The sequence below is a fragment of the Vicugna pacos genome, chromosome X, assembly GCF_048564905.1.
Source record: "Vicugna pacos chromosome X, VicPac4, whole genome shotgun sequence".
Classification (NCBI taxonomy): Eukaryota; Metazoa; Chordata; class Mammalia; order Artiodactyla; family Camelidae; genus Vicugna; species Vicugna pacos.
The window spans coordinates 45,422,749-45,441,972 of NC_133023.1; the positions used below are offsets into that span (position 1 = coordinate 45,422,749).

The 19,224-nt window shown below is 36.4% G+C and overlaps 1 protein-coding gene across 2 annotated transcripts in view; it reads left to right on the forward strand.

Annotated features, from left to right (window-relative positions):
- The window catches only part of FAAH2 (fatty acid amide hydrolase 2), a 259,715-nt gene that overhangs the window by 75,226 nt on the left and 165,265 nt on the right, over positions 1-19,224 (forward strand). For both annotated transcript variants that reach the window (XM_072956516.1, XM_006218839.4), the window contains one exon: positions 177-313. In XM_072956516.1, the coding sequence (XP_072812617.1) occupies positions 177-313 (137 nt within the window). The remainder of the gene's footprint in view (positions 1-176; positions 314-19,224) is intronic.

A 19,224-nucleotide genomic window follows, 5' to 3' on the forward strand; every position in this document is an offset into this window, starting at 1 on the left:
TGTTGGATTATTGTACTTTTGAAACATTTTTAAAGGGAGAATAACTGGCTCAAAGGGTCAGCTTTATAAGGCTCTTGAGAAGTACATTAATTTCAAAATGTCAAGCTATGTCCTTTTAGTAAAGTTGAGCAGATGGCTACTTTCTGTGGTTTATTTGGCTCTATTTCATTTTTTAGGTTTGAGGCGGCTAAGAAGGAGGCTCATGCTGTAGATAAAAAGCTTGCAGAGAATCAGGAAGATGAAGCCACCCTGGAAAAGAAATGGCCCTTTCTTGGGGTTCCTTTGACAGTCAAAGAAGCTTTCCAGCTAAAAGGTATTGTTCCTTGTATTTTCATTCTTTAGATAAATGAGGTGAACTCACAAATAGCATATATTTTCTGAACTTATAAACTGAAAAGGTGATTATTAAAGTGAAATGTTAATGTAAGCTTCTTCATCAGTTTTCAAAAACTGTTTTTTATTGAAATAAGGGGAAATATTCTGGAAATTCCATTGGGAAGAGAGACAATAATGACCATCATCTGTTAGACCTGTAGAGCATAAAAGGAACTATACTCAGTGCCCATTAAACTTCAAAGAAGACTATAAGAATAGTATTGTTACCTCATTTTTCAAAGAAATACATGGAGACTTGTGAACCTAAAGTAGCTTTACTAAAGCCAAGCTGTGACTCTGATAATAGCCTGTTTTCTCTCTATAATGCAATTCATATTTTATACCTTCTTTACCTCCTGACTATCCTCAAAAGTAAATGAAAATCCCAGATGCTTGGAAATTAAACAACATACTTCTAAATAACTGTTCAACTGATCAATAAAAAAATTGAAAGGGAACTTTTGAACTGATAGGAAACAAAAGAACAGTAAAACAAAACTTGTATGATGCAGCTAAAGAAGTTCTTAGAGGTAAATTTGTATCTCTGGGTGAGTAAAATTGAATGAAAGAAATATTTTAAATTAATAACCAAAGTAAAACAAATAGGAAGGAATCAATAAAGATTAGAGTGGAAATCAGTGAGGTAGAAAACAATAACACAATAGATAAAATCACTGAAATCAAGTTTGTTTAAAAAAATCAATAAAATTGAGAAATTAACCAAAGGAGGAAGAAAATAAAAATTAATAAAATCAAGAAATAAAGAGGTGGCATGAGTACAAATTATAATTGTATTAAAGAGATTATAAATTAATAGGAACAACTTCATGTAAACAAATTATATAATGCAAGTGAAATGAAAAGATTCCTAGAGAGACACAAAAAAACCAAAAAATGACTCAAGAGAAAAAGGAAAATATGAATAGACCTATGGCAAGTAAAGAGATTGAATTAGTACTTGAAAATCTCCTCACAAAGAAAAGCCCATACTCAGATGACTTTACTAGCAAATTCTATTACATATTTAATGAAGACATAATGCAGAATACTTCAAAAAGTCTTCTAGAAAATGAAAGATGTGGGAACAAAACATAAATGTGTAGACATATATCCCTCAATAATGTAGGTGCAAAAATCCTCAACAAAATAATTTAAAAAAAGGAATGTCTAGACGGAATCATATATTATGATCAAGTGGAATTTATCAAAAGAATGCAAGATTTGTTTAATAACTGAAAATTCTAGAACTAATTGATCAGTTCAGCATAGTCACAAGGGACAAGCACATTAAAGCTGATTTTTAAAAATTAGAGTATATAAGGAAGTTGAAGGATTATCCTAAACCTGTAACTTACTTCTCTATGTGAGAGGGAACGTAGCAGAATTATATAAAAAAGACTTGGAGTCACATGGACTTACAACTTAATTATACCTCTCTCTTTTCTTGGCTGTGTGACATTGAGTCCATTTTTAAAAAAATTTGAACTTCTTATGTGAGAGTGACATCATCAAGATGGCAGTGTAGGAATTCTCTACTGTCATCCCTCCATATAACATCAATTTTTGCACTCACTGAGAGATGAGGGTACCTTGGTGGGTGTCAGGGTGTCCAGCAGAGAAGTTCCAGTGCAACTTTGGAGCACTTCAGTATTCTGAACTAAGGAAGACAAAAGGGAGGTTCTCAACACCCAGCCCAGCTTTGTGGGATTGAGAGAAGGCATACAGTTTTAAGAACTCCCCTGAAAAGGAAATAATAAGTGTACAGTTGCTACCTTGTAGAAAATGCCTGAGAAAGTCTCAGAATCCCAAGACTGACAAATAAAGTTATCTCTCTCTCTTAAATGTAGTCAGTAAGGACTGGAGGAGGTAATTGCCTCAGAAAATGCAAAAACAGAACCATAAAACTTCAAGGAACATGAAAACTCAAGGAAACATGACACCATCAAAGGAACACAGTAATTTTTCAGTAAATAGACTCTAAGAAATGGAGATATATCTAAAAAAATACAAATTTTATTTAGAAACCAGAAATAGACTCACAGACAGAAAAAAACTATGGTTATATATATATATATATATATATATATAAATTAGATAAACAACAAGAACCTACTGTATAGCATAAGGAACTTTATTCAGTTTTCTCTAAGGAGCTGTAATGGAAAAGAATCTAAAAAAATCTATATGCATGTATATGTATAACTGAATCACTTCACTGTATACATGAAACTAACATTGTAAACTGATTACAATAAAAAATGAGAATTAAAAAGATAAACAACCAGGTCCTGCTATATAGCACAGTGAAATATATTTAATATTACATTCAATTATATTCAATATCTTGTAATAACCTATTGTGGAAAAGAATATATAAAAAGATACGGAGGAGGAGGCCAAGATGGTAGAGTAGTAAGATGCTCATAGCTCACCCTCTCCCACAAATACACCAAGATTCACATCCACAGACCCACTCAGCCAACCAGATCACCTGTGGAACTCTGACAGGACATCGTCCACCTCAAAAGACAAAGATGCCAAAAATATGATAGGAGAAAAGGAAAAAAGAAAAAAGAAAAGGCAAAACAGTATGTGACAGGTCCCGTGGGGAGGAAGAGGCAAAGGAGGACTAGTGCTTGTTGGCTGGGTCTCCCCCTCTCCAGTGGAGAGGCCAGTGGGACACAGGGGGAACCTCTGAGGCTTGGATCTGTATGGAGCACCCCTTGACTGACAGAACTCAGTTAAATGGGCAGAGAGGGTCCCTGTGACACCCAGCCCAAGATGCAAGCCAGGAGCTGGGGTCAGGGACACGCTGCCTAAGCCAGGCAGAGGACGGTGGCGGCTGCACTGATGCAGCCCCGGGGACTGGAGTGTGCTGCACGCTGTGGTTGAGTGGGTGCACAGGGCAGAACAACATGGGACCTCCATGAAACAACATGGCTGTTGTGCCCTGGAGGAAGGGTGCCATACCCCCATTTCTGACAACCCGTAGAAGGTTTTTGGGTGAAGAGAGGCGGGGCTCAGGCACAGCCGCCATACCTCCAGCGCTTAGCACCCAGGCGGGAGCAGGGGTGAAACCTGAATCTGCACCTAAGGGCTTAGCAACCTCAAAGGCCAGACAGACACTTGTCTACAGCCTGAGGTAGATAGGATCCTTCCGTCCTGGTCCCTCTGAGAACTTGCACTGCCAAGACAAACAAGGAGCTGAGTTTTGGCCCAGAGCAGGGGCTGGGCTGTTCCGCAGTCTTCCCCAAGCCCGCCTACGGAGTGCTGATGGGAGGATGAGCTGGCAGCAGCACAGAGCTGTGGAGCGATGGACACCAGGAGCGGTGGGTGGCCTTCCGCCTTTCTGGCAGGAATGCTGCACCTGACCACAGTGCTGGGAGGGGGCATGATCTTCCCTCCTACCTGGCCAGTCTGCAACATCTGACTGCAGCATTGGGAGGGGCAGTGACTTGCCCACCCACAGTGAATGAGAGCTGCACCTGACCCAGTGTTGGAAGGGGGTGCAATCTGCTTGTTGAACAGGGACTGGGAGCAGCACAGATGAGGGCGCCAATGGAGGGCCTCTGGAAACAGCAAGCTGAGTTCATGAAACAGGGTGAAGACAGAAAGGCTTCTCATTAAGAGCACACAGTCTCCAGGAGAACACCAGCTTATTTTTTTTAAATCTGTTTTTACATATTGTATTTTCTATTACCTTTTTAATTTTTAATTTTTAAACAATTATATATGCTCCCAGTTTTCATCACTTTAAATTTTTTTTAAATATATTTATTATTAATATTAAAAATATCCACATCATTTCATTTTTATTTCTCTTGGTTTTGATCTCCTTTTATTGATTACACACAGGTTTTAAATATATTATTTTCCCTCTTTTCTCCTTTTTTAAAGATTTTTAAAAGATGTTTAACCCGATTTCTATTCTGCTTCAACTTGCTCTTCTATTATTCATTATACACTGTTTTCAAACCCTTTTTCCTCCCTTCTTTTAAATTCTCTATTTTATCTTTTTCTATCTGTTCTATTTTCTATTACCTTTTCAATTTCTACTTTCTAAACAATTGTATATGCCTCTAGTTTTAATTCCTTTAAATTTTTTCTTTTAAACTTGTTATATAATTATTAATTTAAAAATCCACCTGATTTCATTTTCATTTCTTTTGGTTTTGATCTCCTGTTATTGATTACACAGAAACTTCAAATATTGATTTTTGATCTTTTTTCTTTTTTTAACAGTTTTTAAAATGACGTCTCAACTTGATTACTAGTCTGATTCAAATTGCTCTTCTATAATTGATTATACACTGTTTTCAAAACTTTTTTCCTCCCTTTTTAAAAATTCTCTCCTTATTTTATTTTTCTTATCTGTTCTATTTTCCATTACCTTTTAAATTTCTACTTTCTAAACAATTGTATATGCTTCTAGTTTTAATTCCTTCTAAATTTTTCTTTTAATGTATTTATATTATTATTAATTTAAAAATTCACCTGATTTGATTTTCATTTCTTTTGATTTTGATCTCCTGTTATTCATTATACAGCAGTTTCAAATATTGTTTATTGATTTTTTCCCTTTTTTTTAAGGGTTTTTGAAGATGTCTCAAGTCGATTGCTAGTCTGATTCAAATTGCTCTTCTATAACTGATTATAAACTGTTTTCAAACATTTTTTCTCCCTTCTTTGAAAATTCTCTTTCTCTCTCTTTCTTTTAAGTTTTATTTCTACATAGGCATTAGACAGATAAATAAATAAACTCCTTAAGGAGCAAAATAAATAACTGATATTCCATAAGCTACAGTGTCAGAGAGATATGAGCAAGTTGAAGAAGCAGAGAAACCATTCCCAATTAAAAGAACAAGAGAAGTCCCCTGAAAGAATGATGAATGAAATAGACATTGAAAGCCTACTACATCAAGATTTCAAAAAAGAAGTGATCAAAGTACTGAAGGAACTAAAAGAGATAGTGTTTAGATATATAAAATATGTCAAAAATGAAATTGAAGCTATAAAGAAGAGCCAAGTAGAACTGGTAAACTCATTGGCACAGATGAGAAATGATCTAACAGCTGTGCAAAGCAGACTAAATAATGTAGAGGAACAAATAAGTGACCTAGATTACGGGACAACAAAAAACACCCAATGAGAACAGCTGTGAGGTAAACAAATACAAACAAATGAAAACAACATAAGGGACTAATGGGATAATGTAAAGCGTGCCAATCTTCACATAATAGGGGTCCCAAAAGGGGAAGAAAGATCAAAGGGGATTGTAAAGGTATTTGAAGAAATCATGACTGAAAACTTCCCAAACTTAAAGAAGGAATCAGATATGCAAATATAGGAAGCTCAGAGGGTCTCAAACAGGAAGAACCCAAACAGACCCACACCAAGATGTATAATAATGAAGATGGCCAGAATCAAGGATAAAGAAATGATCCTAAAGGCAGTAACAGAAAAGAAAAGAGTTGCTACAAGGGAAACCCATTAGGCTTTCAGCTGATTTCTCTACAAAAACACTACTGGCCAGAAGGGAGTGATAAGATATATTCAAAGCCCTGAATGAAGAAAAGATGAAGCCTAGGATAATTTATCCAGCAAGACTTTCCTTTACGATAGGAGAGATTGAGAATTTCACAGACAAGCAAAAACTACAAGAGTTTAGCAACACTAAACCCATTCTAAATGAATTATTGAAAGATCTACTGTAAATTGAAAAGCAGCAGGATGCTACAGAAATGGAAAAGTGACAACTCATGATAAACAAATAAGGTAAACACGAAATTGTAGAAGAAGACATCTGAATAATTAAGAGTGGGAGAGACAAGCAAAAAATATGGAGTATTTTTTCTGTTTTTTAAAAAAATCCTTTGTTAGTAGGTTGAGATTCAGATTATGTTAATATCAGTTTAATAAATACAGTTATAGTAATGGGTATTTGACTTACAAAAAAAGGTAATCACAAACCAATAACTTACAAGGGAGTCACAAAAACTAAATAAAATTCTGATGATACAAAGAAAATTTCCAAACCACAAAAGGAAGAAGAAAGGAACAGAGAGGAAATACCAAATCAACTGCAAGAAAGGTTCAAAATGGTAATAAACACACATCTATTATTAATCACTGTAAATGTTATTGGACTAAATGCTCCAGTTAAAAGACAAAGAGTGGCAGACTGGATAATAAAGGAAGAGCTTTCAATATGCTGCATACAAGAGACCCACATTAGGGAGAAGGACACATACAGATTGAGAGTGAAAGGATGGAAAAGGATATTCCATGCAAATGGAAAAGCCAGAAAAGCAGACATAGCAGTACAGATTTCAGACAAAATAGACCTGAAAACAAAGGCCATAAAGAAAGATAAAGAAGGACATTTTATAATGATTAAAGGAGCAATACAAGATGAGAATATTACACTTGTTAATAAATATGCACCCAATATAGGACCACCTAAGTACATAAAACAATTATTAACAGAGATAAAAGGAGATATAGCTGGGAATACAATCATAGGTGGAGATTTTAACACTGAATTAACATCACTAGACTGAACTTCCAGATAGAAAATAAAAAAGGCAATAGAGAAATTAAATAATACAATAGAAAAATTAGATTTGGTGGGTATTTTCAGAGCATTACACCTCCCAAAAATAGGATATACATTCTTTTCAAGTTCACATGGAACATTTTCTAGGATTGACCATGTACTGGGGCACAAAAGAAACATCAACAATTTTAAAAAGATAGAAATTATCTCAAGTAACTTTACTGTACACAATGCCATGAAACTAGAAATCAAATACAGAGAAACAAAGGAGAAAAAAGGGAAGCATTGAGACTAAACAACATGATATTAAAAAACCAAAGGGTCAATGAGGATATCAAATTTGAAATTAAAAAAATACCTTGAGACAAATGAAAATGAAAACACAATGACAAAAATTAATGGGACACAGCAAAGGTAGGGCTAAGAGGGAAGTTCACAGAGATACAGGCCTTCCTTAAAAAACAGCAATCTCAAATAAAAAATCTGACACATCAGCTAAAAGAATTAGAAAAAGAATAGCAAAAAACCCAAAAAGCAACAGAAGGAAGGAAATAATAAAGATCAGGGAGGACATATATAAAATAGAGTTTAAAAACATAGGAAAAATCAATCAAACCAAAAGCTGTTTTTTTAAAACATTTTAATAGATTTATAATCATTTTACAATATTGTAACTAATTCCCGTATACAGCACAATTCTTCAGTTATACATGAACATATATATATTCATTGTCACATTTTTTCTCCTTTAACTACCATTTTTTGAAAAATTAAATAAAATCAACAAACCTCTGGCTAAAGTTATAAAAAAGGAAAAAAGAGCACAAATAAGCAAAATAAGAAAAGAAAATGTAGAAATTACAATAAATAAAACAGAAATATAGACTATCATATGAGAAAATTATGAAAAACTACATGGAATCAAAATGAATAATGTAGAGGATACAGAAAAATTTCTGGAAACATACAATCCACCAAGACACAACCAAGAAGAAACTGACCACTTGAACAATCTGATCAATAGAAATGAAATCGATTTAGCAATAACAAACTTCCCTACAAATAAAAGTACAGGACCAGACGGGTTCACTGCAGAATTCTACCAAATATATAAAGAAGATCTCATACCAGTCCTTCTCAAACTCTTCCAGAAGATTGAAAAGGAGGGAATACTTCCAAAATCATTCTATGATGCCACCATCAACCTGATACCAACATGAGGAAATGACACCGCCAAAAAGAATTATAGGCTAATAACACTGATGAACATAGATGCCAAAATCCTCACCAAAATATTAGCAAAAGGAATCCAACAGCACATAAAAACATTATACATCATGACCAAGTGGGGTTCATCCCAGGGACACAAGGATGGTTCAACATACACAAATCACTCAATGTAAAACATCACATCAAGAAGAGAAAAGAGAAAAACAACATGATAATCTCAAGAGGTGCAGAAGAAGCATCTGATAAAAGTCAACACATATTTATTATAAAAACTCTCACCAAAGTTGTTATAGAGGGAACATATCTCTAAATCATAAAAGCTATATATGACAAACCTACTGCCAGCATAGTACTCAATGGTGAAAAACTTAAAAGCTTCCCACTAAAATCTGGGAAAAGACAAGGATGCCAACTATCACAACTCCTATTCAAAATAATAGTCTTGGAAATCGTAGCCACATCAATCAGGCAAGAGAGAGAAATAAAAGAGATATGAATTTGGAAAGCAATGGTAAAAGTGTCACTATATGCTGATGATATGTTACTATATATAGAAAACCCTAAAAGGTCAACACAAAAACAACTAGAGTTGATTGAAGAATTCAGCAAGGTAGCAGGTTACAAGATCAATGTTCCAAATTGAGTTGCATTTCTTTGCACTATCAATGAATTAACTGAAAAAGAAAGTAAAGAAATAATCCTCTTTAAAATAGCACACAAAGTAATAAAATAACTAGGAATAAATCTAACCAGGGAGGTGAAAGAATTATACACAGAAAATATAAACCGCTGGTGAAGGAAATTATAGAAGTCTTTAAAAAATGGAAAGAAATCACATGCTCTTGGATTGGAAGAATCAATATTGTTAAAATGGTCACACTGCCCAAGGCAATCTACAGATATAATGCAATTCCTATTGAATTACCCAGAACAAACTTCACAGAACTAGAACAAATCATAATAAAATTTATATGGAACAATTAGAGCCCAAGAATTGCCAAAGCATTACTGAAGAAAAAGAAAGAGGCTTCAGGAATAACTCTCCCAGACTTCAGACAATACTCTAGAGCTACAGTCATGAACACAGCATGGTATTGGTACCAAAACTGACATATAGACCAATGGAACACAGTAGAGAGCCAGAAATAAATCCACAAATTTTGGTCAACTCATCTTCGACAAAGGAGTCAAGAATATACAGTGGAATGAAGCCAATCTCTTTAGCAAATGGGGTTGGGAATACTGGATAGCAGCATGTAAAGCAATGAAGCTAAAATATTCCCTAATGACATATACAAAAATTAACTCAAAGTGGATCAAATGCTTAAATATAAGACAAGATAAAATAAACTTCCTAGAAGAAAATAAAGGCAAAAGATTATCTGACATACATCTCAAAAATGTTCTCCTAGAAGAGTCCATCCAAGTAATAGAAATAAAAGCAAGAATAAAGCAATGGGACCAAATTGAACTGACAAGCTTCAGCACAGCAAAGAAAACCATAAATAAAACAAAACGACAACCTACGGAATGGGAGAAAATTTTTGCAAATGATGAAATGGTCAAAGGCTAGATCTCCACAGTATATAAGCAGGTCATATGACTAAATAAGAAAAAAAAAACCCAGTCCAAAAATGGGCAGATGACCTAAAGAAGCAGTTCTCCAAGGAAGAAATATAAATGATGAATAGGCATATGAAAAAATGCACAATATCACCAATTATTAGAGAAATGCAAATCAAAACTGCAATGAGATATCACCTCACACCGTTCAGAATGGCAATTATACAAAAGTCCACAAATGACTAATGCCTGAGAGGCTGTGGAGGACAGGGCACCCACCTACACTGCTGGTGGGAATGCAGTTTGGTGCAGCCACTGTGGGAAACAATATGGGCATTCCTCAATAGATTGGGAATAGTCTTACCATATGAGCCAGGAATCCCATTCCTAAGCATCTATCCAAAAGGAACCCTACTTCAGGATGACACCTGCATCCCAATGTTCATAGCAGCACTATTTCCAATAGCCAAGACATGGAGACAGCCTAAATGTTCATAAACAGATGACTGAATAAGAAGTGGTCGTGTATTTATACAATAGAATACTATTCAGCCATAAAACCCGACCACATATCGCTATTTACAGCAATATGGATGTTCCTGGAGCATGTGATTTTAAGTGAAGTAAGCCAGAAAGAGAAAGCAAAATACTATATGAGATCGCTCATATATGGAATCTAAAAATAAGACAAATAAAACATAAATACAAAACAGAAATTGACTCATAGACATAGAAAACAAACTTGTAGTTGCCAAGGTGATGGGAGGGTGAAGGGATAGACTGGAATTTCAAAATATAGAATAGATTAACTAGTTTATATTGTATAGCCAGAGAATTATATACAAGATCTTATGGTAGCTCACTGTGAAAAAAATGTGACTATATATATATGTATGTTCATGTATAACTGAAAAATTGTGCTCTACACTGGAATTTTTCACTACATTGTAAAATGATTATAAAACAATAAAAAAGTTTTAAAAAAGCACTGTGAATTTTAAGGGCTTCCTATTTTTGTTTATAATAACAGTGATAACAATAAAATCTTTGATACTAATAAAATATATGGAGATATTTGGATTGCCTGACAAATGTTTCAGAATAATTGTTTTAAGTAAGCTCCTTTAATTACCAGGAAATGCAGAGAAAGAACTCAACAAAACTAGGAAAACAATACAGTATTATAATGAGAGGTTCAGCAGAGAAATAGAAATAATAAAGAACCAGAAAGAAATCCTAGATCTGTAGGATACACTGAAATGAAAAATGCCATAAAGAAATCAAGAGCATAAAGAATGATGCAGAAGAAAGAATCTGTGAACATGTAGATGTGCCATTTGAAATTATACAGTCAGAGGAGAAAATATAATGAAAAAATATGAAGATAGCCTATTTGGATTATGGTACACCATCAAGCAAACAATATGCACATTATGGAAGTACTACAACGAAAAGAATATGAGAGAAAATGACAGTTAAATTATTTCAAGATGTAAAGGCTGAAAACTTTTCAACTCTGGGGACACATATGGAGATCTATGTAAATTAAGCTCAGGTTTCCAAAAAGATACATCTCAGGGGACTTCACTGAGACACTTTATACTTAAGTTATCAAAAAAAAAAAACACCACAGATACTTTTTTAATAACTTTTTTATTGATTTATAATCATTTTACAATGTGGTGTCAAATTCCAGTGTTCAGCACAATTTTTCAGTCATACATGGACATATACACACTCATTGTCATATTTTTTCCTTTGTGAGATACCATAAGATTTTGTGTATATTTCCGTGTGCTGTATGGTATAATCTTGTTTATCTATTCTACAATTTTGAAATCCCAGTCTATCCCTTCCCATCCTCCGCCCCCCTGGCAACCACAAGTCTGTATTCTATGACTATGAGTCTATTTCTGTCCTGTATTTACACTTTTTTTTTGGTTTCTTTGTTTGTTTGTTTTTGTTTTTTAAATTCCACAATGAGCGATCTCATATGGCATTTTGCTTTCTCTTTCTGGCTTACTTCACTAAGAACGACATTATCCAGGAACATCCAGTTGCTGCAAATGGCATTATTTTGTCAGTTTTTATGGCCGAGTAGTATTCCATTGTATAAATATACCACCTCTTCTTTATCCAGTCACCTGTTGATGGACATTTAGGCTGTTTCCATGTTTTGGCTCTTGTAAATAATGCTGCTATGAACATTGGGATGCAGGTGTCATCCTGAAGAAGGGTTCCTTCTGGATATAAGCCCAGGAGTGGGATTCCTGGGTCATATGGTAAGTCTATTCCTAGTCTTTTGAGGAATTTCCACACTGCTTTTCATTGGGCTGCACCAAACTGCATTCCCACCAGTAGTGTAGGAGGGTACCCCTTTCTCCACAGCCTCTCCAGCATTTGTCATTTGTGGATCTTTGAATGACAGCCATTCAGACTAGTGTGAGGTGATACCTCATTGTAGTTTTGATTTGCATTTCTCTGATAATTAGTGATATTGAGCATTTTTTCATGTGCCTTTTGATCATTTGTATATCTTCCTTGGAGAATTGCTTGTTTAGGTCTTTTGCCCATTTTTGGATTGGGTTGTTTATTTTTTTCTTACTGAGTCATATGAGCTGTTTATGTATTCTGGAGATCAAGCCTTTGTCGGCTTCATTTGCAAAAATTTTCTCCCATTCCATAGGTTGTATTTTTGTTTTACTTATGGTTTCCTTTGCTTTGCAGAAGCTTGTAAAATTCATTAGGTTATTGTTTATTCTTGCTTTTATTCCTTCTAGGAGAAAATTTTTGAGATGTATATCAGATAATGTTTTGCCTATGTTTTCCTCTAGGAGGTTTACTGTATCTTGTCTTATGTTTAAGGCTTTGATCCATTTTGAGTTGATTTCTGTATATGGTGTAAGGGAGTGTTCTAGCTTCATTGTTTTACATGCTGCTGTCCAGTTTTCCCAAAACCATTTGCTGAAAAGACTGTTTTTATTCCATTGTATGTTCTTGCATCCTTTGTTGAAGATTAGTTGACCAGAAGTTTGTGGGTTCATTTCTGGGCTCTCTATTCTGTTCCATTTGTCTATATGTCTGTTTTGGTACCAATACCATGCTGTGTTCATGACTGTAGCTCTATAGTATAGTCTGAAATCTGGGAGAGTTTTTCCTCCAGCCTCTTACTTTCTCTTCAGTAATGCTTTGGTAATTCTTGGTCTTTGATGGTTCCATATAAATTTTATTATGATTTGCTCTAGTTCTGTGAAATATGTCCTGGGTAATTCAATAGGGATTGCATTCAATCTGTAGATTGCCTTGGACAGTGTGACTGTTTTAACAATACTGATTCTTCCAGTCCAAGAGCATGTGATTTCTTTCCATTTTTTAAAGTCTTCTATAATTTCCTTTATCAGTGGTTCATAGTTTTCTTTGTACAATTCTTTCACCTCCTTGGTTAAATTTATTCCCAAATATGTTATTAATTTGGTTGCTATTTTAAAGAGGACTGTTTCTTTACTTTCTTTTTCTGTTTATTCATCATAAGTGTAAAGAATTGCAACTGATTTTTTAAAGTTAATTTTGTAACCTGCTACCTTGCTGAAATCTTCAATCAACTCTAGTAGTTTTTGTGTGGACCTTTAAGGGTTTTCTATATATAAAAACGTGTCATTGGCATATAGTGACACTTTTACCTCTTCTTTTCCAATTTGGATCCCTTTTCTTTTTCTCTCTTGCCTGATTGCTGCGGCTAGGGCTTCCAGGAATATGTTGAGTAGGAGTGGTGATAGTGGGCATCCTTGTCTTGTCCCAGATTTTAGTGGGAAGCTTTTGAGGTTTTCAACATTGAGTACTCTGCTGGCTGTAGGTTTGTCATATAGAGCTTTTATGATGTTGAGATATGTTCCATTTATACCCAATTTAGCAAAATTTTTTATCATAAATGTGTTTTGAATTTTATCAAATGGTTTTCCTCCATCGATTCAGATGTTTATGTGGTTTTTGTATTTTCTCTTGTTGATGTGATGTATTACATTGATTGATTTGCATATGTTGAACCAGCTTTGTGTCCTTGGGATGAACCCCACTTGGTCATGATGTATAATCTTTTTTATGTGTTGTTGGATTCTATTTGCTTATATTTTGGTGAAGATTTTGGCGTCTATGCTCATCAGTGATATTGGGCTATAATTCTCTCTTTTTTTTTCTTAGTGTCTTTGCCTGGTTTTGGTATCAGGGTGATGGTGGCTTCATAGAATGAGTTTGGGAGTATTCCCTCCTTTTCAAACTTCTGGAAGAGCTTGAGAAGTACTGTTATGAGTTCTTCTTTGTATGTTTCATAGAATTCCCCAGTGAAGCCGTCCAGTCCTGGACTTTTATTTTTAAGGAGGTTTTTAATTGCTATTTCTATTTCCTTTCTAGTAATTGGATTGTTCAATTGGTCAGTTTCTTCTTGATTCAGTCTTGATGGACAGTATGTTTCCAGAAACATGTCCATCTCCTCTAGGTTATCCAGTTTGATTCCATATCGGTTTTCATAGTATTTTCGTATGATATTCTGTATTTTTATTTTATTTATTATAATTTCTCCATTTTCCTTTCTTATTTTGCTAATTTATGCTCTCTCTCTTTTCTTCTTTCTCAGTTTTGCCAGAGTTTGTCGATCTGTTTTACTTTTTCAAAAATCTACCTTTTGGTTTGATCGATTTTTTTCTGTAGTCTTGTTAAACTCTATTGTATTTATTTCCTCCCTGATGTTTATAATTTCCTTCCTTCTGCTGACTTTTGGGTTTTTTTTGTTATTCTTTTTCTAATTCATTCAGCTGGTGGGTTAAATTGTTTATTTGAGATTGTTCTTCTTTTTTGAGGAAAGCCTGTATCGCTATAAACTTCCCTCTTAGCACTGCCTTTGCTGTGTCCCATAGGTTTTGAGTGGTTGTGCTTTCATTGTCATTTGTCTCAAGGTATTTTTTAATTTCAGCTTTGATTTCCTCATTGACCCATTGTTTTTTCAATAACATATTGTTTAATCTCCATGCTTTCCTTTTTTTCTCCTTTGTTTCTCTGTTGTTGATTTTTAGTTTTATGAAATTGTGGTCAGTAAAGATGCTTGAGATAATTTCTATCTTCTTAAGATTGTTAAGGTTTCTTTTGTGCCTAAGTACATGATCGATCCAAAAAATGTTCCATGTGCATTTGAAAAGAATGTGTATCCTATTTTGGGGGAGTGTAATGCTCTGAAAATATGCACCAAATCTACTTTTCTATTGTTATTTAATTTCTCTGTTACCTTATTTATTTTCCATCTGGAAGATCTGTCTAGTGAGGTTAATGCATTCTTAGAATCTCCAACTATGATTGTATCCACATCAATATCCCCCTTTATATCTGTTAGTAATTGTTCTATGTACTTAGGTGCTCCTATATTGGGTGCATATATATTAACGTGTGTAATATCCTCATCTTGTATCACTCCTTTAATCATTATAAAATGTCCTTCTTTATCTTTCTTTATGCCTTTGTTTTAAAGTCTATTTTGTCTGACATCAGTACTGCAACACCTACTTTTTTGGCTTTTCCATTTGCATGGAATATCCTTTTCCATCCTTTCACTCTCAATCTATATGTGTCCTTCTCCCTAAAGTGAGTCTCTTGTATACAGCATATTGAAGGTTCTTGCTTTATTATGAAGTTTACCACTCTATGCCTTTTGACTGGAACGTTTAGTCCATCAACATTTACAGTATTTAATGATAGATGTGTGTTTCTTGCCATTTTGAACTTATCTTTGCAGTTGAATTTTTATATCCTCTTTGTTCCTTTCGTCTTCCTTTTGTGGTTTGGTAATTTCCCTATATATTATCATAGATTTTATTGAATTTTTGTGACTCCCTTGTAAGTTTTTGGCTTGTAGTTACCCTTTTTTTGTAAATGTATTAGCCCATTACATTAACTGTTTTTATTAAACTGATAGTAACAAGATCTCAAACCCCTCCTACTGATAAAAAATTTAAAAAAGGAAAAATATTCCATATTTCCCTGCCTCCCTCTCCCACTTTCAGTGATTTGTATATCTTCTTTTATAATTTCGTGTTTATTTTGTTTGTAATTCATGAGTTATCACCTTTCCAGTTGTGAGTTTCTCATTTCTGTAGCCTTCTGTTGCTTTTCTGTTTAGAATAGACCTTTCAATATTTCTTTTAGCATGGGTTTAGTGTTGCCAAACTCCTGCAGCTTTTTCTTGTCTGTGAAATTCTTTATCTCTCTTTGTATCCTAAATGATAGCCTTGCTGGATAAAGTAACCTAGGCTGCATCTTTCCTTCATTGAGGACTATGAATGTCTTGCCACTCCCTTCTGGCCTGTAGTGTTTGTGTAGAGAAATCAGCTGAGAGCCTTATGGGGGTTCCCTTATAATTTACCCTTTGCTCTTCTCTTGCTTCTTTTAGAATCATTTCTTTATCCTTGGCTCTGGCCGTCTTGATTATGATATGTCTTGGTGTGGGTCTTTTTACGTTCCTCCTGTTTGGGACCCTCTGAGCTTCCTGTAGTTAGATATCTGATTCCTTCTTTAAGTTTGGGAGGGTTTCAGTCATGATTTCTTCAAAAGCCTTTTCAATCCCCTTTGATCTTTCTTCCCCTTCTGGGACCCCTATTATGTGAATATTGGGATGTTTTATAGTATCTCATAGGTCCCTTATGTTGCTTTCATTTTTTTATTTGTTTATTTTGCAGTTGTTCTGAATGGATGCTTTCTATTGACCTGTCTTCTAGATCACTAATTCGTTCCTCTGCATTATCTAGTTGGCTTTGCACAGCTCTTAGATCATTCCTCATCTCTGTCAATGAGTTTACCCATTCTTCTTGGCTCTTCTTTATAGCTTCAATTTCATTTTTGACATATTTTATATCTCTAAACACTATCTCTTTTAATTCCTTCAGCAATTTGATCACTCCTTTTTTGAAATCTTGATCTAGTAGGCTATCGATGTTTATTTCATTGATCTTTATTTCAGGGGATTTTTTCTTGTTATTTTAATTGAGAAATGTTTCTCTGCTTCTTCATCGTGCTCATACCTCTCTGGCACTGTGGTTTATGGAGTATCAGTTGTCTATTTTGGATCTTAAGGATTTTATCTATCTTATGCCTATTTAGGAATAGAACTTAGGAAAAAAGAAAAAAAGAGAGGGAGAAAGAATTTTAAAAGAAGGGAGAAAGAGAGTTTGAAAACAGTGTATAATGAATAATAGAAGAGCAAGTTGAAGCAGAGTATTAATCGGGTTGAGATGTCCCTTTAAAACCTTTAAAAATAATAAAATGGGGGGGAGATGAATAGATGTATTTGAAACCTGTGTCTAATCAATTACAGGACATCAAAACCCAATAGAAATAGAAATGTATTAAGATGTAAAAATTAAGAGAGTAATAGAAAATAGAACAGGTAAAAACAGATTTAAAAAAAAAAAGGGGGGGTGTGTTGTCGGTGTTCTCCTGGAGTCTGTGTGCTTTTAATGTGAAGTCTTTCTGTCTTTGTCCTGTTTTGGAAGCTCAGCTTCCTGTTTTCAGAGGCCCTCCCTTGGCGCCCTCTTCTGTGCTGCTCCCAGCACCTGTCGGCAAGCAGATCTTGCCTCCTCCTAACACGGGGTCAGGTGCAGCTCTCCTCTGCTGTTTGCGGGCGGGTCACTGCCCCTCTGGATACCGCAATCAGATGTTGCAGACTGGCCAGGTAGGAGGGCGGGTCATGCCCCCTCCCAGCACCTCGGTCAGGGGCTGTGTTCCTGCCCAAAAGGCGGGGGGCTGCTCTCCCTCTACCTACGCCACTGGTAGCTCCGCTGCTCTGTGCGGCTGCGCGTTCCGCCCTGGTCTGCGCTCTGCCCTGTTCGGTGCTCCGCAGGTGGGCTCGGGGAAGAAGAAGGGACAGCCTTGTCCCTGCTCGGGACAAAGCTCAGCTCCTTGTTTGTCTTTGTGGAGCAAGTTCTCTGAGGGACCAGGATGGAAGAATCCTATCTGCCCCGGGCTGTAGGCCAGTCTCAGTCTGGCCTTTGAGGCTGCTGAGCCCTTCAGTGCACATGCAGGTTTCGCCCCCGCCCCCGCCTGGGTGCTACGCGCCGGAGTATATGGCAGCTGTGCCTGAGCCCCGCCTCTCTTCCCCTGAAAAGTTTCTGCGGGTTTTCAGAGATGGGGGTATGCACCCTTCCCCCCAAGAGCACATCAACCTTGCTGTTTCATGGAGGGCCCAGGTTGTTCTGCCCTGTGCACCCATAGCCATGGTGCACAGCCCCTTGCAGTCCCCCAGGGCTGCCTCTGTGCAGATGCCCCCATCCTCCGCCCAGCTTGGGCAGCATGGCCCTGCCCGCCGCTGCCGGCCCGCGTCTCAGGCTGGGTGTCAGGGGGACGCTCTGTGCCTGTTTAACTTAGTTCTGTCAGACAAGTGCTGCTCTGTACAGATCCCAGCCTCGGAGGCTCCCCCTCTGTCCTGCTGGCCTCTCAGATGGAGAGGGGAGACCCAGCGAGCGAGCGCCAGTTCTCCTTTGCCACTCCCTCCCCGTGGGGCCCGTCCTGCACTGCCTTGCCTTTTGTTCTTTCTGTTTTCCTTTTCTCCTGCCAGATTTTTGGCGTCTTTATCTTTTGAAGAGGGCGATGTTCTGTTGGAGTTCCGCAGGTGCTCTGGTTGGCTGAGTGGGTCTGTAGATGTGGGTCTTGGTGTATTTGTGGTAGAGGGTGACTTACAAGCGTCCTTCTACTCCACCATCTTCTCCTTCTCTCCCAAATTTCATTCGGAGTATCAGTTATCTATTGTGGTCCTTAAGGAGTTTATCTATCTAATTCCTATGTAAGAATAAGACTCAGGAAAAAAAGAAAAAATAAGAGAGAGAGAGAAAGAATTTTAAAAGAAAGGAAAAAATGGTTTGAAATCAGTGTATAATGCATAATAGAAGAGCAAGTTGAAGCAGAATATCAAGTTGAGATATCTTTTTAAAATCTTTAAAAAAAGGGGAAAAGATGAAAAGATGTATTTGAAACCTGTGTCTATTTAGTAACAGGACATCAAAACCCAAGAGAAATAAAAATGAATTATGAAGTAAAAATTAAGAGTGTAACAGAAAGTAGAACAGGTAAAAACAGATTTAAAAAAAAGGGGGGGGGTTTGGTGTTCTCCTGGATTGTGTGTGCTTTTAATGTGAAGTCTTTATGTCTTTGTCATGTTTTGGAAGCTCAGCTTGCTCTTTCCAGTGGCCCTCCTTTGGCGCTCTCTTCTGTATTGCTCCCTGTACCTGTTGGCATGCTGATCGCGCCTCCTCCCAACACTGGGTCAGGTGCAGCTCTCCTTTGCTATGGACGGGTTGGTCACTGCCCCTCCCAATGCTGCAGTCAGATGTTGCAGCCTGGCCAGGTAGGAGGGCGGGCCACTCCCCCTTCCAGCAGCACGGTCGGGGCTGCGTTCCTGCCCCAAGTTGGGGTGCTGCCTGCCCTCTCCCTGCTCTGGTCTCTCTGCTGCTCTGTGCTGTTGTGTG